This window comes from Rutidosis leptorrhynchoides, unplaced genomic scaffold (genome assembly GCF_046630445.1).
Source record: "Rutidosis leptorrhynchoides isolate AG116_Rl617_1_P2 unplaced genomic scaffold, CSIRO_AGI_Rlap_v1 contig227, whole genome shotgun sequence".
Taxonomy (NCBI): Eukaryota; Viridiplantae; Streptophyta; class Magnoliopsida; order Asterales; family Asteraceae; genus Rutidosis; species Rutidosis leptorrhynchoides.
Genome location: NW_027266476.1, coordinates 1 through 22,284, shown reverse-complemented (window position 1 = coordinate 22,284; position 22,284 = coordinate 1). Strand labels below are relative to the sequence as shown.

The following is a 22,284-nucleotide window of genomic DNA, read 5'->3' as shown; positions in this document are numbered from 1 at the left end:
GAGTACAAATTCAAAAAATATTTTCTAAAAAATATCCGGACAGATCACGCTGGATGAAGATATATTATTTTTAAAAAATTTGATCAATATTCATAAAAGGAAATAAAATAAATTTCTATCTCCAGTATTCCTGATATATATTAAGTAATATATTGAAGATCAAATCAAGAATAAAACAGGATCAAATCACGATCAATACCTAAAAAGAAACAAAATATTATTCAATTTCTTGGTAATCAAGTATACGGTTTATTTGGAGAATGAAGAGCAGATTGTAGAGAAACATGATCAAACCATATCGTCTCTATCATTAAAGTTAGGAGTGACGACTAAGACAGAAGTAAGGCTATAAATAGAAGAGAAATTTTTAGCTGAAGGTTTTTACACAAACAGCGTAATAGAGCGAGCATTTGAAAGGGCGTGTCGAGTATCTCCACCCTTGCTTCTATTTGTTGTCATAGGCTATCTAGGTTTTAAAGAGTTGAGAGTAGAGATTGAGAGTACTAGTCGGTATTGGCTAAGTGAGGTAGAGTCCTAAAATAGATTGGGTCATCTAGATCTAGCTTTACATAGGAGATTTTTGAATTACAGGTATTATTTGAGTTGTCTGGTATGTACACAAGCTCATAGGTAATTCAAGAGTATTAAATCTCCAACTATTGTAAGAACTTCTACCCGGCACAACTGCACGCGGGCGTAGGTGTCTTTTATATACCAAATAGAGATATATCATTAAAAAATAAAAAAAAAGGTGTTTTGTTTTACATTTTAATCTCTCGTGTTTAATTTCTATTATTCTTTAAAGTTGTTTAGTTTATTTTGTTGCAAAAACAACCACAACGTTTCCATACTCCAACAGTTCGATCTATTCTAAGTGAGAACTGTTCTATCCATCCAAACCACGTTTTTGCAATACTGGACAAATCCATATTTGTTTCAGGATTTTTTACATATCCGCCCATCGTAACAATTGACCGAGTCGTTACTCGTTGAGATGTTACATCTATCGTTAAATCAAACCAGCACGTTCACTTAAATATCATTTGTTTGATTTAGTTATAAGTCTTTGAACCTCACCACCAGTCCTAGAGAGACTTATCATTTATACGTCAGTAGATCCAATCAGTTCAATAGTTATAATTTATTCCTTTACAGGGTTAAACACAACCATGTTTAACTTAAAGGGACTTTCAACACAAACAGTTCGTAGAACAATTAGCGGCCCATTAGATCTTTAGACAGTTTCAGAAGGTTCAATTGTCCAAAATGAATTTCTAAACCCGCGAATTTATAAACATTAAGTTTGTAAAAAGAACAAGATTTTGTTAGCTATTATGTATGATCATAAAAGTTATGCAAACCTTTTTGTTTATATATACTTTTTTATCTGGTTTTTACTAACTTAACCCACATTTTCGTTTTTTATGTATAAGAATTAAAAATAAGAAGGAGTGGACAAACAAAATAGATAGCAAAGTTTTATTGAGCACATAGAACTTTTTAAATTAAACCTATAAAAAAATTTCTAATTTGATAAAATACGAAAATCGAGTATAGTTCGATTAGTCTAGAATGGGTTTGGTCGTATTGACAGAAATATATATTATAATAGTGTCTTCCACGAAAAGGAAATTGAGCGATTCCCTCTTTTTTTGAAAGTTTCAGATCTATAGATCTCAATTATCACAACTGTTGTTGACGTTTCTGATTCAGATCAACCTAACTGAGTCAGATCTAAAGATTTTGGTTCAGTATCAACTCAACTGAATCAGATCAGATGACTGTAACTTAGTATCGGATTGACTGAGTTAGTTCGACACTTTGGCACGCTGAGTCACGATCACATCGTCATCAAGAGGAGGGACTTAGGCGACATTAGCTTACTCGGCTAAGATACATCTGCAGGAGCATAGGCGATCTTTGTAAGTTCTGGTTCACTACCTTCTGAACTATCGCTACACTTATTACTGCACTTAGTTTGTCTGTAGATTGTAAGGTGATTGTAAGTAATAGTCCAGTTGCTACTGACCAAGTATTGATTTATTTTTCACAATTTATTGTACAATGGATTATTGATAAAGATTAGTTGTTATAAACTGTGTTAGTTCGTACCGTACTACTGCTTTATAGTTATTGTTTTTAGATTTATATTTGAGTGAGTAACTGGTTATTTATCCGTTGTTGTTCAATATCTAGCTTAAGAATAGGATTGTCTTAGTTGTATTTAGATTATTCTTAAGTAGATCATTTGTATATCTAATCAATCATTTCGATAAAATAGAGATATATATAAATGGTTGTTAGATTATGTTTGAGTTGTATCTGGTGAAGTTGTCTCATCAAATAACGTAGTCGAAAAGAGTTAGGATTATCAAATTTCTTTCATTAATTTTTTTTAGTTTAATATGTGACACATGGCAATCAAATATATAAGTTTTAAAATAAAATAAAAATCAGATACATAACTCTAAGAAACGAAAAATTCTTATATACACATTATATAATACTCCATCACTTACGTATGCGAATTAGTCGTTCAGACGTGAAATTTTCGTAATCCATAAAAAAATTAATTATTAGAATATTATACTTATAGGAGATCCGTGAACTTTGAAAGAATTTGAAAAAATACCTTATATGAAACTCAAAACATACCTGTATCGACAGAACATTAGCATTTCAAACCTATCCATGAACTTATATTATTTATGGTATAATAAATTCTAACCAAGCTCTAAAAGCCTAATCTAGACATTAGAAATTTTAAAATAATTTTAAATAATGCACAATTCACTTTCTATAATAAATATCAGAAAAGGATCGTTGGGTTATTGAACCAAACTGAAGTTATAATCAAACCATCTTCTCTTGAAATTAACGATCTCAAACTTTTATATTTCACTAGTAGAGAAAGAGAAGATTATTTTGAGCTTTAGTTAACAATGCAGACTAACATCCCTCTCGACTTCCAAAACGTCACGAAAATGCCCGAATCTCATTCATGGAATGGTCCGGCCACCAAAGAAGATAACCTACCAGTCATCCACGAACAACAGGTTCCGATTATCGACCTTGCCGATCCACGAGCGGATGAGCTCATAAGGAATGCATGCGAGAAATGGGGAGTTTTCCGAGTGATCAACCATGGAATTCCGTTGGATTTACTTGCCCAGGCTGAGAACCAAACCATGAAGCTGTTTTCTCTGCCCGCTGACCGCAAAATCAAGGCTGCCCGAGCACCATCATCTCATGGCGGCACTGGCTATGGACTCCTTCCCGTGTCTCCCATGTACCCTGACCAACCGTGGAATAAGGGTTTCTCCATCATGAGTACTGGGTCCCCATTGATGGAGCAAGCTATCAAGCTTTGGCCTGATCATGAACAGGATCGTACTACTTTCTGGTATCACTCATCTTAACATTTAAATTAAGTTTGATCAAATAATTAGCGTATTGCCGTGCATCAGTTTTATACTCCCTCCGTCCCTTATTGCACAGCAAAAATTATAAGTAATTAGGGATAATAGATGTCATGCGGAAAATGATTATAGAAGTTGATCAAAACAAATAGGGGATATCAAATTTAAGTTTAGCCTAGTTAGAAAATTGATTGGTTATGACTAAGTTAGAGTGTTGAGGAATTTTAATTATTTTGTAAAAATTCTGATGACTGGTGCTGAATCTTAGAAAGAAATTCCTACCGCACGGAATTGATTAATTGAAGAATTTTAATTACATATATATATATATATATATATATCCCTTAAATTTGTGCAAACTTGAGTGAAAACACCGTGCTTTCAGAATTTCATCATGAATTTCTTTAGGATTCGTTACTTATATCCTCCATCATTTTTCATAAACAATATTCCTCATAAACCCTAGCATTATTTCCTACAATAAGTTATCTAGAAATTTCATCAAGAAAAAATAGTTATCTAAAAATCATGTGAATATTGTATGATGTTGCAGTAATGTACTAGCAGAGTACCAAAAGGAGATGAAGGTTTTAGCGGAGAAGCTCATAAGTCTCATGATGAACTCACTAGGAATTTGTCTCGAAGAAAATTTCAAATGGCTGAATCCAAACAAAAATGGAGACGGTGGCCAATACCTCGGTTAATACTAAATATGAACTACTATCCACCTTGTCCGGATCCAAGTCGAGCCGTGGGAGTAGTCACACACACTGACTCCTCTTTCATCACGCTACTATCTTCGACTACTATAAATACCTACCGTGGACTCCACATCATATCAGAGGACAACTCAAGTTGGGTCTCAGTTGATCAATCCAATATGAAGAGAGGGCATTCTAGTCTTTCTTGGAGACCTAATGTATATCTTTACCAATGGTCGTTTCAAGAACATGATGCATCGTGTATTCGTCCACAAGGAAAAGGGCAGAACCTCCCGTGCATATTTCTACGGCCCTCGAATTGATGTCAAGATAATGCCCGCGGCGAAGATGGTGGATGATGCTCATCCTGCTCTTTACAGGCCTGTGAAGTGGGACGAGGTGCTTAGTGCTAAGGCTAAATATTTGACTAAAGCACTTGACTACATCAAAATATGATCCGCTATGAATTATTTGCCTGTGGTATTAATTAATTGACTGATGGTTTTTAAATCATAAATCTAAACGAATTTGCTGAGAACATTATGTTTTAATTGTTATGAATCGTGGTACTTTTCTATTTATTTTTTATAAGTCCATGAATTTAGTAAGGTGTTATGGTCTTATGATTAGAACATACTAAGCTTACAGGAATCTAATTGCAAATAGGTAAATTCAGAGTTAATTAGTCTTCTCTTAGATGGTATCAAAGTAATTTAATTTGGATGTGGACCGAATATGATATTTGGTGGTTTGCTGGCTCTTTTTCTTATAGATGAGATGAGAAATTTTTCAGGAGCTTATTCCGTTATCTGATTCAATTACAACCATGTTGAATAATGTTGTTTGTTTACCATCAACATATATAGGACTAGTAAACATATGAACTCACCCAATCCCATATTTTGAACCATGAATTATATCTTCTTGAATGTGGTAAGTAAAAAACAAGAAAGTTAAAAAAAAAAAAAATACTATCTCCGTCATAAAATAGATGTAAATTTTCTAATATAAAGATACAAATTTTTCAATATAAATTTATATCGAAAAATATGCATCTATTTTGGGACGGCTGTAGTAAGAAACAAAAAAAATTTCATTTCTCGTGAGATGTGGACCTATTTTAAGTGGTTCGGGGTTGTTCCGATAGGGCATGATATTTTGGGCAACTTTTAGCTGATCTATCAGCTTCTCGCGATGGGGCAAGGAATTCCATGCAGTATTAATCACTAGTAAAAATCAACCTATTTTTCACAAGATGTTCCGGCGGTCAACTTTTGGCGGGAAGAACTAGCGAAATTTCCAATAAAATAGTTGTTGGTAGAGGAAAAATATTTACCAGAAAAATAGTTGTCGAAATATTGTCCTTAATATTTACCGGCAACAAAGCCCGCCAATAAATTTTTCAATAATAAAGAAACATTTACCTGCCACATATTTGACAGAAATACCATCAACAACCCTATCAGCAATAATATACGCCACTAAAGTTGCTAGTTAAGAGCATTAGGAGAGTCAAGTTTGGCATGGCGTGGCGCGATTTGGCCTCGACCCTCTCTATTGAAATGAATTGAAAAAATGACCTGTGGGCCCCGCTTCCGATCGCCTCAACCGATCGGAAACAGTGCCTACTATACGTTCGTTAACTTAGCTTAACTTCATTTATTCATTACTTAAAACATAATCGATCATAAACATAATTATACAAATTAAGTCTTTGCGGAAAATAAATTACATAATTATTTAAACACAATACTTATAAAATATTGAGAAAGAGTCCTAATGCCGCAGAGCCCACCTTATTTGCTATCGTACAACGCTGGATGCCGCTAGTTTATCTTTCAGAAATTTCCCAACTCAACCTGAAGAGAAAGAATATAGATTTTCGAAAACGTAAGCTATAATGCTTAGTGAGGTTTTATTGAAAACATTTCTTGAAATATCTTTATGAAAATCTTAGAATTCATAATCATTATAAAACACTTGTCATTAATAATTTCTCGAAAACATCTGTGGAAACTCATCGAACCCTTTCTGTGAAAAACATTAGGAACTACAACAGGAGCGACCTACTATAGTTTCCTCCCATCACCATGGGTGTAAATAATCAAGCTCCAACTAGGGAGGTCGTACCCTCTGATCAGACCGTCACCATGGGGTCGCAAGAACCAAGTACTCTGTGAGCGGATTGGGTCGCCACGAAGTCGACCGAATCCTCTGTGAAGAAAACGTTTGTATTGGGTTCGCGTATATATATATATAGTAAAGCAACACTTGCTTTAAATCTCGTCGTTAAGAAGCAATTTAAAACATTGCTTTTAGGGTTTTGAAGGTTCTCTTCAGTTTTCTAAAGTATAATACATAACTACGCCGTATATTTTAAATAAGTCATAAACGTCGATAATAATTATAAATCACGGCATAGTAGTGTGTATATATATATATTTCGTAAAGCATGAATATACTTTCATAATTAAAAAGAAAGTAACACTCACCTTTAAGTGCTCCTTAATTCGTTCCGTCCGTTTAACGTTGCGATTTATCGACCTATCGAAATATCGATTATTAATTTCATAAGTACTAACGCTTAATGGAAAATTACTCGAATTAAATCCTACTCGTCGCAATAATCCTACTTTTTAAAATTAAATATTATTTCAATTTATTCTATTTTAGCATTTATTTAAAATCATTATCTAATTTAATTATTTAATTAAATATTTATACAATAGAAAAATATTATAAAAATTTTACATAATATTCCAAATAATTGAAAATAACATTCTAACGTTTCTAAACAATTTTTCCTAGTTGAAATATTATTTTATAATAATTTTAGAACCACTTGTTATATTAAAATCATTTCTTAAAACTTTATTTAATTCAGAAATTATAATAAATTAAATATTATTTCGGAAAATTCTAAATTTTTGATATTTTGTAGATAATAATATTTTTAGCTTACGGTAAAAATGTCATAAGTTTTGGACCAGTAGAAATTATTCTATTCGGTTCGGAAAATAAAATAGGTTCGGTTTTGTATACAATTACCAAAATAATCCTTGTTTTAAAACTGACGCGTTGGTATTTTTGTATATAATTTTAAAATAGAAGGTTATAAATGACTTTTAAATTAGGTACGGATAATTTAAAATCAAATCGAATTGATCAGATAAAACCAAACCGAATCAAATCGAGTTAAACCAAATGAACCGATTTTTATACTGTAAAATGACCATAAAACCATTGACATTTATTTTGACCGAAAGAAGCAAGTTGATATCATTGTTAATATTTTTAAGACTTAAGGGTAATATAGTCTTTTAATTAACTGAACCGATTTTTCTCCTCTGGTATAAATATGATTGAACCAAATCGGTTCAATCACTTTTCTTTCTTCTTCGTCGAGAACGACGGTTCTCTCTCCCCGCCGACTCCACTGCTCGACGTCGTCTTTACCGATTCCGGCGATGTCAGAGCCCGTACCATATACCAAACTACTCGTCTCGACACAAGGATCAAGAATCTACAATCAATTTCCTCTAAATCCGACCTGGTAAGTTTTAATTTCAATTTAAGTAATTTAGTGTTCTTCGTGAAATTTGGGGATTTTGTCTAATTTACATATATGTTAATCTACTCCATCTTCTAATCGTTTCTATACCAAAATCGACTATAAAAACGCCATAATATGGATTGAATTGAAATTGGAAAATCGGATTACTTACTGTTTGTTGACTGAATTGGATTGTTCTGTTGTCAAATGATTTTGTATGAGGTCGGGTACGTCGATTTGGCCTCAATTTTGGCTGGAATCAAGTGTTCTGTCACTGGCTCAGGGACCACTCGCCGTCAACCAGGTGGCTTCCGGCCGGCTGCTGGCTCGTCGGAGTTGGTAATTGTGTTCAGGGATGGGTGGCGAACATAACTGAGGTAAGTTTTTTTCTATTTCTGGGAATTTATTTTTCTGATGGTTCTGTGTTTTGGCCGATTGGCTCTGTGATTCTGGTGATGCTTGATTGTTGCGTGAATGAATATGAGTGTGAGTGTTGTTTATAACGTGATAGAGAACTGCTAGGCTTAGAAAAATGGACAGTAGGTGTTTGAAAAATTCAGTAGGCTTTTGAAAATCTTGGCACTTGGTTTGACCTGTTTCTGTTTTTGTCAAAAAGGCTAGGCTATGCAAGACTTGCTGCCGGCTAGTATTTTTGACAGTGGTGAAAGCTGTCGGTTGAGTATGCAATGCATGTCCATTATTGTAGGCTATCATAAATGAAAAAAATAATTACCTTGACTTGTTATGTTTTGTGTAGGGAATGTCAAAAGAAGAAAGGCTTGTGTCGGTTGTTGTCTTGCACAGGAAAACAAAAATGAGGGCTGCTTGTTGTTGATTGCAAGCTGGCTGCCGGTTTGAAAGGAAGCTGTGATAGGTAGACTTGTGTAATTTGTAGGTAGTATTAGGAAGTAAGTAGTACATGTAATAATAGTGAGTAGTATTCTTGTATATATTTATGTATTTGGATACTCACTTGAAATGGACTTGTATAACTTTCTTGTAGCATTACTTAGTGTAGAAAGGAAAATCTAATAATGTATATTAGCTACACAAAACTATACGTCTCAATTTGAATCTAACGTTACTTGTCGTAAAAGTAATAACATATAACGTAATTTTCGAAATTAAACTCAACGTAGAAAATTGAAAAAAAATGGGTCGTTACATGACCTGCCAACTCGGGAGGTCCAAGTAAGCTAAGAGAGCTTGGCTAACTGGTGGACCCCACATTATTTTATTATTTTTTTATACTTTTAGTGTATTTTTTATTTTTATTTTTTAAATTTGTATTATTTTTATGTTTTATATATAAAAGTTGCCCCTCAAAGTGAAGACCTCCTATTGGAGTGACGAGTGCAAACTTCTACTTTTTATGACACGCTGATTATGTGGCGATGATGTGTTAGAGTTGATTTGGCCTTGGACTTGTCCCTATCGTGGGTGCTCTTATAACTATTAGACTTTTATATGGGCTTCCAACCCAGTTGTAAAGAGCGGGAATAAAAATGTACAGTCCAATTTATTTAAAAGAAAGAAAAAAATTTGCCCACCTATTATTATCCATATATAAAAAATTTTACTCCATTTTTATCCTCATAACCTTAAAACTTATCCTCATGAATCATGACACTCACAATTCAAGGTGTCTCTACTTCTTCTTCGTCTGGCTCGTTTGTTTTTCTTCTCTCTTCATGTGCCCAACTCAGATTTTAAGGTAGTTAAAAACACGTTTTGAAAGTAAACTTTAGTTCAAATTTGATATTTTCAGTTTCAGTCGTTGTCTTTTCTTTTCTTTTTTATTAGATCTTTTATAGGATCAAAAACCATTGATGATTCATGATTGATCAAAAAATATATCAAACCAATCTAATATGAATAACCAATAAACAACATAAAACTTATTGTAGTTCTATGATGTGTAACACCATTCATGGAATATATATAAATCAATATATGTTAGACTTAAATATGTGTACATTAATTGATAGGCTTCATATTATTCTAGCACAAAAATGAGTGATAAAATTTGGAGGCAGATTTACGGTATAAATCATATTTCCCAACCAAGGCATAAAGATATAGGTAGCGTTCGTTTTGACGCATATGCATACTATGCTCTAAGTTGCTTTACTTTTTGTTGTTTTTTCTTGTTTTTCAATGCTTGAAAATTTATCCATGGTCAGTTTTTGATAATTAAAATAACATTAAAATGGAACTGTGGTTATAGACAAAACCAAAACAAGTGGCTTCTCTTTCTATCGATCTCTGAGTCCAATGTGACTCTTTGGTCTCTCTCAATCTTCTTCTTCTTTACCACTACAATTCAATTTCTACAACACACAAACAAAGTTTGTCTAATTAGCAACACACTCAGTAAGAGTTAATCCAAAACTCAATTCTAGAGATTTGCCCGAGATAGAGGAAGAACCAGAGTGAGTGAAACGCGACGACATCGAGAAAAGGAGGAAGAATCGACTAGAGCAGAGCGCCGAGAAGGGGTGGCGTTGGCAGCAGCAAAAAACAGAGCCCCACAACGACGGTGGTAGAGCAGATCGACAGAGAGCGAACGAGGCGAGGAGACACGACGAGAAGAAAGTACTCAAGGATTCAATTGCTAAAGTACTCGAGAAGAAATAAATTTTCAATTGGAGAAGAAGTGAAATTTGAAGAAATTAAGATTGAGAAGAGCTAAAATTTGGCTGCCTTCTCAATTGAAGAAGATGGGAATCGGCTGCCAGATAAAGTTTGGCTGCCCTTTGACTAACTCTAGTAAGAAATAAAAAAATATTAATTAATCATGGTTAATTAATTAAGTACTGTATATATGCTCTATACCGAACGCTTCCTAAATGCTAGAGCATCAAAAAGCAAAGCGAAACATGACAAAAGCCCAGAAAGGAACGAGGCCATAAGCTTAAGTTGATATGAGAATCTCATTTCTAAAATAATAAATTAAGTACTGTGTACGAAAACCACAACCAAGTCTCAAATCAGAAACATGAAATCAAAATTCCAAAAACAAAAATCAAAATGAAAACTACGATGATCTTCCCTGACAAATCAAGATTCTGGTAATATAATTCCATGATTCTTGGCTTCCCTCCGCAACTGAAACAAAAGAAAATTTAAGAGATCGTTTAACATAATAATCATTTAAAAACTAATCAATTAATGTATAATAGCTTGTGTGTACCAGCAAATAAGAATTGAGCTTCGTCTTGAGAATCTTCTGCTCGCTAATAAGTTTCCCAACGCCAAGCTTTGTACTGTAAAAATTTCGTAAAATCATGATTTATCTAACTAGAATTATACAAACTTTTTATAAAATTTATTCTCAAAGTGAAATCATCGGAACCTTTCCAAGTTCTTCTCTCTAAGGAATTGCATCGTCTGCAAGATTGTAGCGGCCACTCTTTCAGCACCGATGCTTCATGCGTAAGTTAACATGTGATCACGTTAATTAATAGAATATATTAAACGAATAAGCTAGTGAGATGTTATAGTACTATTTATCGAATAATTTACCTTAAACTGCTTCCCTTCAGACGATGAAGGAGGTTGTACAATGTTGTGACATCAATAGAACCTTTTTCCCTGTGAAGAAACACAAAACATATAAATAATATTATGGACAAAAAGCAATGATTACCTGTACATGACTATGCGTGAAAACTACACAAAATAAATACTATTAGATTAATGAAATTGATGTATAATTATCTATTTATTTGCTAAAACATCCAATTTATATATAATGGATCATAACTTTATACTAATAACATGGTTGAGAAACTATACTTACATCACTGTCTCTATCTCAGCAAACGTTTTTTCAGCCTCCGAAAAGTAAAGAGAAAATACTTCATCTATGAAACAAGGGTTATCTTTGTCTTCCAACACTTCCAGAGTCATAAAATATCCATTTAGAATTTTCTGAAATATGATAAAGTTATTTCAAAACTACATCGCTAAAAGAATAAAATTTATTGAGATCAAAATAGTTATTGACACAAGTTTGATCATTCCCAATTAATTTCAAAGTCCCTCGATATTGTTATTGTCTAGCGATAAAAATAAACTACAAAATTCAGAACCAAAGCGTCTCGATTTGAAAAATATTGATGGACAATAGATAGATCCATTCAATTTGAGTGTCTCAAATTTTAAAGCTAAGAAAAACATTAAACCTTAAATCCTTATCAAAATGATCCTTTGTTGAATTTTCCTCCCCTTAATCACTCCATGTAAATTAAAATCAGAAAAGTCTGTCTCTGAAATTATTTCATAGACTTGATCATTTTCAAGTTGGACAAAGATGAACAAAACAATCAACAAAATAGGCAAAATCATAAAATAAGTAATTGAGAAAAGAATAAACCTCCTCGAACAGAGCAGATTTCATGGTTGAAACTTGTTGACCTAAAATATCTTGTTTCATGGTAGAAGCGTGATGAGGCAAAGTATTGTTTTTCTATCTTGAAAGAAATGAAATATTAGTATACACTCTATTATGACGTGAATATAATATAATTTAGAAGTAATCATTTTAGGTATATGTTATATAATTACAAAAAGAAAATATTTGTTACAATTTAAGGAATCATTGGATACATGAATAAGGAGACGGATAAGAAAAAAAATTCAATCCTAGGTCTTATCTTGCGATTGGATACATTGATAAAGTTATAACAACTTTGTGTAATCAATCTATTTACTGGATAACTTAATAAGAGGGGATGGGGGAAGTATTTTTATTTTATATACGTCGAACGCGGGTAGCACTCAACTTGTATTTTACCATATTGTCCTTGTTTCACTTAAAAAGATTACATTAATTGTCCTTCAAGTTAATATAAAAAGCTTTTTTTAACAAATCTTTCGTTTCACTCGGCACACTATCTCCCTCTTCCATCTTTTGCTCTCGTCGATGAAAGCAAACACACACTCGCTGCCAGAAGATGCCGCCGAGAACTTCGATCCCCACAACTCAGCAATCAAGTGACCTAAAAATAGTAAGTCCTCATCGTAATTAGCTTTAATGTCATCAGAATTAATCGAATTAGAGATCTAGAGTTTTGAAAATTTTTGGAGCTTTTGTGATTTTATGGCTTTTTTGGTTTTCAGGGTTAGATTTTGTTTTTTAAATGTTAATTTCGATAACATAAAAATTTTAATTCAAAGATCAAAGATTCGAAGTTTAGGATTTTGATCCTTGAATTATTTGAGGATTTAGATAAATTAGGGGCTGTGATACCTTAATGTTGGAGGATTGGCTACGAAAAGTACGCATGATTTAAATTTTGATCCCATAATTGATTTTATTGATGAATTTTTGATTTCATTTTCAATCTCAATTGCAGTATGGATTGGGTAGAGATAAGTACTTGTTATTGATTCATAATGTATCAACAAGCATGAAATAAATCCATGTAATGAAGAAGAATAAGAAGAAGGCACGTTGCTAACTCAATTATGTGGAAAGAAAAAGACTAACAATTGTGCACATAGGAAATTATATTGTAAATATAGTTTTTAGGATCTTTTGTCAAATGTTGGTTTGAATTAACAATGGCGAAAACATGTGCAGGAAGTTAATAATTATGTATTATCTTGAAACTTAGAGTTTCTTTTCATACCAATGCTTGTTCTTCCTACAAGTTTAAAGTGAAAAATTCTTTGGTATAAAAGGTGCTTCCTTTCTGCTATATAATCTTCTAATCATTTTGGTGGTAAGGAAAAAAGGTGTTATTGAGCGGCATTGTTATCTATTTAAGATGAAACAAATTTTGTAGATCTTTGACGAAAGGACTAATAAGGGATTGATGTATAAGACATCAATAGGGATGTAAAGTCTAAATATTTTTGTCACCAATGATGGAAACCTCAACTCACACTTAATTAACGTCAAGTCTTGAGTTCAATGAGTAAGGAGTACACTATTAGAGTGATTGCAAATACTTAATTATTGAATACATTCCAATGTACGAAATACTTGGTATCTATAAATAATAAAAAGGAAGGTTGAGTACAGCTCTTAATGGACCTATAGCATATGTTTGCTGAAGTGTTAGTAATTGGACACTTCTTATAGAATTCACCTATATGAGGGTGAAGTGGGGCCGCTTCTTGGAGTTTTGGACTTAACTTTTAAAACACTCATGAAAAACATACTAGATGCAATGCAACAATAAATGTCACATTTAAATACGACATATAATGATATAGAAATGTTATTGTAAATGGTGGAACGCTAGTTCATAAAGGATGGAATGGTTCAAAGCTGGTCTACCATTCAACTCATGATTAGTGAAGACATAGCTTGCTAAGTAAAGGTTCAAATTGAAAGATATCTTTATCTGAAACATAAGATTTTCAAAATGATAAGAAATTGGGAATATTTTGAAAATGGTGGAGGATTGTTGTAGTAATTTCCAAAATAATAGAAATTATAAGATTTTTTTTAGGTCTCCTCAGGTATCCTCACAGCCGTGAGACTAATCTCTCGTTCCAACTGTCAGCACACGAAGTGGTAGAGAAATAGTCATGGAAATTATAAGTTATACTTATATCTTGTATCTTTTCATGAAAAGACATGTTATTTGAACCTTAATAAAACAAGAAAAGTTACGTCTTTAATGTTGAAAGGTTGTGTTAACATCAATAGTTATATTTTTTTCATATATAACATGTTATTTATAAATACATCTAATTGGCCATTTCACCAAAAATCATCAAAAATAATGAATGATGATGAAGAGTATAGAAAGTGATGTGAAAGTAAGATAATTCAGAGGGTTTCAGAATTATGTGTTTGTCGGAATATTCGGAAGAATAGTTTTAACACTCTAAGGAAATTCACTCATGATACACAATAAGGAAAATCACTTATGATATTTTTTTATGTACAAGGAGGGTTTCATGAACTATCATTCTTATTTTCATTGACTCAATTGTGTTAATGCAAAAACAAGTTGAGTGTTCTTCAATGTATCCTATAGAAATCTAGTATTTTAGACTGGTGGAGACGAATTAAGCATAAAGGAAAGTGAAATACTTTCACGCCTTGAAGATGATGCGCTTTATTTATTACACACAAGTTTTATGATTAATTTCTTCACTAACAATTTCGTTTTGTTGAAACAATACCACTTTAAAATTAGAAATCCCAGCTTCACTTAGAGTTGGGTCAATCTGATTTTCTTCTCCTCGCATGTTTTACATGTGTTGTTCGGTCTCGACCCTAGACGACTGTCTTGATTGTCTAAGGGTCGAGTCACTCCTGGTATGCTTGAGGAATGGTAGAAGATTAAACCCCACATGCCACAAGGCATTTCACTAATATTTTACTTATGACACTTTGGTCATGATTAGCAAATAGTATCATCTATGGTGGTTTTGAGTGTGACTCTCCTAGAAAGTGACTTAAGTTTGGTTTATAAAGTCCAAACCTATTGTAGCCCATTTGGGTTAAGAAGTTTAGTGTGTTGGAAAAGCTAGTTTCTTATTAGGGTATTGGAGAAACTTTATGCTACATATAGAGATTTTAGATCTCTATTTAATGTAACCTCATATATTGTTCATCTTCAAGTAATAAGAAAGATCTCTCTACTTTGTGTCGTGGACGTAAGCTAACTTGTTGGCCGAACCACGTAAATCCTGTGTCTTGCTTTATCTTATTCTCTTGCTACTTGTTTGATTCCTGGATTATTGATTCTGGAGCTACTTTCCATGTGTCCTAATAAATATTGCTTTGTTATGTTCGATGGAGTTGTTAGAATGCTAGAGTGTTGGCATATACCTCGGATGGAGTAGTAATATTTCTCTTACTACTTTAGATGATCAAGGCTTCAAATATCATGACGGAGATGGTGTTTTGAAGGCATTTAAGGGTTCGATGGTCATAATGAAAGGCAAGCTTGAAGGAAGATTATATACTCTTCAGGGGAGTGTGATAACCGGAGAAGTTGATGTAGCATCGAGTAGAAAGAATCCTAATCAGTCTGAGTTGTGACATCTATGGTTGGGGCATATTAGTGAGAGGAGTTTGCATGTATTGAGCAAACAAAAAACTTGTTGGAGGGATTCAAGGGTGAAGCCTTGGACTTTTGTGAGCATTGTGTTTTTGGCAAGCAAACAAGGATCAGATTCAGCAAGAAGGGATTGCACGTTATAAAAGGCAAGCTGGATTATATTCACTCAGATTTATGGGGTCCATATCGAGTTCCTTCGAATAGTGGTGCCAGGTATTTCATGATGTTGATTGATGATTATTCTCGGAGGGTTTGGATATACTTTATGAAGAAAAAAGGATGAAGCATTCTCTATCTTTGTGAAGTGAAAAACATTCATGGAAAAGCAGTCTGGAAGGAAGTTAAAATATTTTCGCACTGATAATAGTTTAAAGTATTGTAACCATGCTTTTAATGAGTTCTACAGCAAGGAGGTTATAGTGACACATCGTACTTGTGTTGGTTCACCGGAACAAAACGGTGTTGCAGAACGGATGAATCCTACTCTTTGTGATAAAGGACGAAGTATGCTTTCACATGCAGGTGTTAGCGAAGATTTTTGGGCTGAAGCTATCAATACTGCTTGCTATTTGGTAAACAGATCTACATATGTAGCTATTGATTATAAAACTCCTTTTGAGGTATGGTTTGGGTCTCATGCTGATTATTCAGAGTTGAAGATATTCGATTGTCCTGCGTATGTTCATGTTAGGGATGGTAAACTTGAGCTGAGGACAATAAAGTGCATATTTCTAGGGTATGCTTCTGGAAAAAGGTTACATACTGTGGTGCACAAGAAAGAACCCAAGACTGATTATCAATAAATATGTTACTTTTTAATGAGGCTGCTTGTCTAGACAGTCAGAAAGAGAAGGCAATAGCAGAAACAGATCACGATGTCGGAAGGCAGATAGAAGCTGAAGTTAATGTTCCACTAGTTCAGTCCAGTAAGGAGGAAGTGGAGGAGGTGCAAAATCTCGTTGATGATGCCGAAACAGGTGATGCACCTCAGCAGCAGCAAGTACGAACAACTACAGTTGATAGAGAGAGAAGAAGCACTAGACAGCCACAGAGGTTTGTTGCCTTTGTCAGTTGCAAAGGAATTTGTTGTGTGGGAATCAAGAAGTTATAATGAAGCTATTTCGGGCTCAGATGCAAGTTAGTGGATTGGTGCGATGGATGAGGAGATGGAGTCTCTTCACAAGAATAAAACATGGGAGCTGGTTTCATTGCCGAAGGGCCAAAAGATTATTCGCTGTAAATGGATTTTCAAGGTGAAGGATGGTAATCCGAGGGTTGAAGCACCAAGATATAAAGTAAGGTTAGTTGCTAGGGGATTCTCTTAGAGGGAGGGTATTGATTACAATGAAGTTTTCTCTCCAGTTGTGAAGCATAGTTCTATTCGAGTTTTATTGGTGTTGGTGGCTCTTCATGATTTAGAGCTTGAGCAGTTGCATGTGAAAACTACATTCCTTCATGGTGAGTTGGAGGAGAAGATCTATATGAGAAAACTTGAGGGATTCACTACACCAGGTATGGAAGACCAAGACTACTTGTTGAAGAAATCATTGTATGGTTTGAAGCAGTCCCCGAGGCAATGGTATGAAAGGTTTGATACTTTTATGTTTGATCATGGTTTTATTCGCAGTCCATATGATAGTTGTGTTTATCACAAACTTGAGGATGGTTCTTTTATGTACTTGTTGTTGTATGTGGATGACATGCTTATTGGTGCTAAAAATATTTCACAGTTAAACATGTTGAAGAAGCAGCTAGATTACGAGTTTGAGATGAAGGATTTGGGAGCTGCAAAGAAGATTTTGGGTATGGAGATTCTCAGAGATAGAAGTGCAGAATCATTGAGATTGTCTCAACAGTCTTTTGTAGAGAAAGTATTGGAAAGATTTTACATGTCAGCTGCAAAATCTATTTATACCCCTTATACTTCTCATTTCAAGTTATCGAAGGACATGTCGCCGAAGACGAAGGAAGATATGGAGCTCATGGCTAGAGTTCCATATGCGAGTGCAGTTGGTAGTATCATGTATGATATGGTGTGCACTCGTCTTGATATTTCACGTGTTGTTAGTGTGGTTGGTAGATACATGGCTAATCCTGACAAAGAGCATTGACAGGCTATGAAATGGATTCTGAGGTATTTAAAAGGTACGTCAGAGGTTGGTTTAGTATTTGAAATTTAAAATGGAGGGCTCCATTGTTGGTTTTGTGGATTCTGACTATGCAGGGGGCTCTATTGAATATAACCTCTCATATTGTTCATCTTCAAGTAATAAGAAAGATCTCTATGCTTTATGCCGTGGACGTAGGCTAATTTGTTGGGCCGAACCACGTAAATATTATGTCTTGCTTTATCTTATTCTCTTACTACTTGTTTGTCGTGTGTTGCTATAGTGTTTGTGTGCGTCATCCGTAAAGAACAAGCATCTTGGATGTTCGTAATCTCAACAGTCTCTGCCTCTTATTGTTAGAAATTTTGTGACGGAGAAGATGATGGTCGGAGTGGAGGTGGCGACGGTGAGAAATGGTGGTCGAACTTAAAGTGGCGGAGAGATGAACAAATAGTCTGAATTTTTATTTAATTAATCTTTTAATTCAGTTAATTGTGGACATAATTGAGGTTGTGTTTAATTAATTGGAGTGAGATCATGTGAGAGATTGAAACCAATTGTTTTGGGTTCGGTTTTGTCTAAAATTCAAAACTGTTTCAACAAATCATTTCCACGCAGATGTATACATGGACAGCCTATACTGACTTAACCGGACGTTGTGTGAGGGTAGGTAGTAAAAGAGCTGAATTTTGCATAATTTAGGTAGCAAAATGTAAGAAATGAAATAAATACATAGTTCAGGTAGGAATCAAGTAATAATCCTGTGCAAAACTATGTTTGAATTTTAATATGCATGCCGAGGGATGGATCGTTAAAATACAATCTAAATTCCGTAGACTTTAAAATGAAAGCATTGCTAAATAGGATCTGGATATATACATTTATATGTTATGTAATGACTACTTCAAAAAAAAAAAAAAAAAAAAAAAAGGAATAGAAATAGAAATAGAAATAGAAATAAAGAACAGGAAATTAAAAATGGCATAGAAGATGAACAAAAGAGATAGCATTTCATTGATGTTTTTGTCTGGTTTTCTTACAATATAGTTAGATGCCCTTCCTGCCCTTCCTTTAACTCAAGAGAGTTTTTTCTACTTAACTTGCCAAATATCCCACTACCTAACATACATTATAGAAAGAGATCATTTCCAGAGCTTGACGCACTTGTCGTGACTTGCTGAAGCTACCATGCCAGTGACGTTCGATGCTGCCAAGGCTGACACGAGTTTGTCATGTGCATTTAAAGTCATTGTCTTGTTCTCCGCCATGTTCCAAAGCTCCAAAGTCTCATAACAGCCAACAACCAAAAGTGAAGGGTACTTAGGATGGAAAACACAGCTACGGAATTTGTTGCCAGCAGAAGAGCACAACTCGTGAATATATTCTCCCTTTCCATCGGGACCCACCGCCCAAACTCGAACCAACTCATCACTTACGGTTGCCAGAAAGTCACCGGAACGATCCCAACACATTGACTGGATTTGATTTTTATGACCCTGTATGTATGCAATCATGTAGTTGGTAAATTTAATCTTCCCAGCAAAAAGTCAAAAGTAAGTCAAGAAGAAGACCAACCTGTAATTTGATCCTGCAAACTTGTGTCTCTACATCAAGTAAAGATACGACATTTTCTGTCGAAGCAGCAAGAATTTTTCCAATACGAGTTTGAAACCTAATTTGACTTGAGCCACCCTAAAAGAGAAGAGCAATGTGTCAAAATAATTAAAAATATTAGACCATTGTTCCTGTGCTTCCGGAGATTAATTAATGCATACCTTCGTAACTCCTGCACAACTACCATTCTTGATACTCCAATATCGTACTTCGTTATTATTATCACAAGAACAGATAAGGTCTTCTTTGGTTGGGTGGAAGTCCACTGACATTACATTTCTAGAATGTCCCATAAAATTGCGAAGTGAATAACCTGGCTGCAATGTAAAAATTGTTTTCTCAAGACCATCTTCTATAGGGAAAGTGGCAGCTCATTAAAGAAAAAAGAACAGATCACTTACATTGTCAACATCCCAAACCCTGACAGTTTTATCGGCTGAAGATGTAGCAAGGCGAGACACACTCGGGCTAAAACGAACATCGGTAATCCACTGACTGTGTTCTTCAAGCGTTGACTTCATATTAAAAGATTCTGTACACCATAACATAGCCTGGACCACAAAGAACATGAACTCAGTGAATATTTATGGTTTCCAGAAACAAAAAAGTATCCATTTGGACAATATTGAGGTTGCCCAAATTCCAAAGTTTCACCTTTTTGTCATGTCCGCCAATAGCAAGCAATTTTCCATCCGAAGAGAAGTGACAACATTCCAATTTGCTTGTGCCCGAAGGAATTGTCCGATATTCCGTAAAAGTGAAGCCTAGTATTAAAAGGGAAATGTCAACTCCAATCATCACTTGCTAGAGAATACAAGTCACCGTCAAATTAATACAAACTTAATTTGATGAATGCACTTTCATGTCTGTCGTGTAAAAGAAGAATTTATGTCAAAAGAAGAATAGCATACCTTTGCTGATATCTGCACACTGACCAACTTTGTTTCTAGGATCTGCATCTTCATTTGATAAGTACGATTCTACGTTATCATCCAGAGACCCATCATCCACAAAACGATCCACTTCACCCTGTAACAATCATTACCGGATTATTATTTGATCAAGTGAACTGATTGTTAAGGACAAGTCCATAAAGATGATTTAGATATTGTTCGCTAAACAATTCGAATAATTCTTACTTTTTACAAACATCATTTTTTTGAAAAATTCCTAATGTCAAATGCTTAAGGTAAGTCTAAGATTGTCGCTAACCAATTTGTTGGATGCAGAGGTAAGTGAGCCTAAACCATCAGAACCAAACATCAGCAATGACTTAGAAGAACCACTGTTACGTTGCAAAGAGGGCATTGACATCACATCTCCCGGTGTATGAGTTGAATGGCTTGAAGGAGAACTTAGAGATGGTCCAGTGGTATTGACAGTCCCAGAACTATTTGCCGGACCTGAAGAAGAGAGTGGCTGCTTTCTCTTACGCCCAATTTTACTTTTTGATGCCTTAAACAGACAAGAGAAATGAAGTTAAAAGTCATCCCTATTTCACAAGTTCAAGAACATTTCAAATGAACAGAGCAGGGTCGAGGCCATAATAAGTTTATAGATCAATTAAAGATAAAGTAATTTGCAATTAGGATACTTGGTCAAATTATCTTATTTCATTCATAAATTTTCATATATAAACATCTCTAAGACAAAACCTTCAAACTGCATTTCAACTACGATGGAGAACCATGAGAGAGTCGTATGCCTCAGAGAAAACGATAACAAACCTGGTCAATGCCCTGAAAATTTGACATGCCACCATCCGTTGTAACGATGCCAGCACCGATCATATTATCCTGCTGCTGGAGGTTGTCGTGGCTCGAATTTTGAGAATGATGACCTGAAAGCTGATGTTGTTCATAGTTTTGCTGGAGCATATTACTGTTATGAAGTTGTTGCTGCTGTAACTGAGAGTCAAATATACACGAAAAGCATGTATTTTCAGGAATATTGGATAAAATTAGAAGATAAGTACATTAGCCATATATTTGTAAGCAAAGAAATAATGAGTACCTTCATTAGTATATCAGCATCTCCACGAGTCATTAAAGGGGAACCAACAGGCATTGGTGATCCAACTCCAGGAACGTTATCAACAGCTGAACTCCAAGGACCATCCTTTCCAAGACTAATATTACGGTTACCAAGAAGCATCCTCATTTTTCTGTATTCCAAATCATTAGCAGATTGAGATCCCAAGTTTTGTTGTGCAAGCATTAGCTGTTGTATCTGAAGTTGATTGAAGGTCTGTGGAGATGATGACACCAAAGATTTTTGATGTTGAAGAATCCCAGAACGAAGCTGATCCAGACCCTAGTGGAAGTGAACATTGAAGCAAGGAAGACAAAATAAACACCATTTAAATTGCAAACACTATCAATGTGAGAAATTTAAACAGGAATAAAAAGGAGAATTGGAGCAGCAAAAGATAAGGACATACCGTCAACGGCCATCCCTTCAATGTCAAGTTACTATTATTACCCTGATTTGACCCTGAAAATGTAAATGAATAACTAATGAGTACAGAAAATTTCTGAAATTACGAGTGTAGACCATGGACTATATCTACCATACCATGAACTCCATGCAACATCCCCTCTGGACCAGGTGTTCTCGGGTTCATCGAGTTGATGTCACCTTTTCTCTCCTGTCTCGCTTCTGGATGTTGCTGGTTCCAGTTTTGAACTTGCTGAGAATTTCCAGAAAGACCTCCAGATCCACCATGAAATGCTCGACTGTAAAAGTAAGATTACAAGTAGTTAAAGAATATATGATCAAAACTCGTGCATCATATTAGAGACAAGAATTTTCTGAGAAGTACCCTGAAGACATGCCACCAACTCCAATGGATTTCAGCAT

General features: G+C 34.5%; 3 protein-coding genes across 3 annotated transcripts; 1 reads left to right on the top strand and 2 right to left on the bottom strand.

Moving 5' to 3' along the window:
• The first annotated feature begins 2,984 nt into the window (after positions 1 to 2,984).
• Positions 2,985 to 4,123, top strand: LOC139882095 (gibberellin 3-beta-dioxygenase 3-like). The gene is made up of 2 exons (XM_071866471.1): positions 2,985 to 3,403; positions 3,973 to 4,123. The coding sequence occupies exons 1-2, from the start codon at positions 2,985 to 2,987 to the stop codon at positions 4,121 to 4,123; spliced, it is 570 nt and encodes a 189-aa protein (XP_071722572.1).
• Positions 4,124 to 10,733: 6,610 nt separating this feature from the next.
• LOC139882094 (histidine-containing phosphotransfer protein 4-like) lies at positions 10,734 to 12,111 on the bottom strand. Its single transcript, XM_071866470.1, has 6 exons — positions 12,052 to 12,111; positions 11,476 to 11,606; positions 11,199 to 11,267; positions 11,029 to 11,100; positions 10,867 to 10,939; positions 10,734 to 10,781 (listed from the first exon to the last, which is right to left on the bottom strand). The coding sequence occupies exons 1-6, from the start codon at positions 12,109 to 12,111 to the stop codon at positions 10,734 to 10,736; spliced, it is 453 nt and encodes a 150-aa protein (XP_071722571.1).
• Positions 12,112 to 18,953: 6,842 nt separating this feature from the next.
• On the bottom strand, positions 18,954 to 22,160 carry LOC139882101 (transcriptional corepressor LEUNIG-like; the record flags this gene model as incomplete). The annotated part of the gene is made up of 11 exons (XM_071866476.1): positions 18,954 to 19,307; positions 19,387 to 19,503; positions 19,587 to 19,742; positions 19,827 to 19,976; positions 20,080 to 20,189; positions 20,337 to 20,455; positions 20,669 to 20,880; positions 21,153 to 21,332; positions 21,439 to 21,738; positions 21,866 to 21,918; positions 22,000 to 22,160. Coding segments are annotated over 11 exons (1,912 nt in total), but the record flags the coding sequence as incomplete, so codon positions are not given.
• Between the last annotated feature and the right edge of the window lie 124 nt (positions 22,161 to 22,284).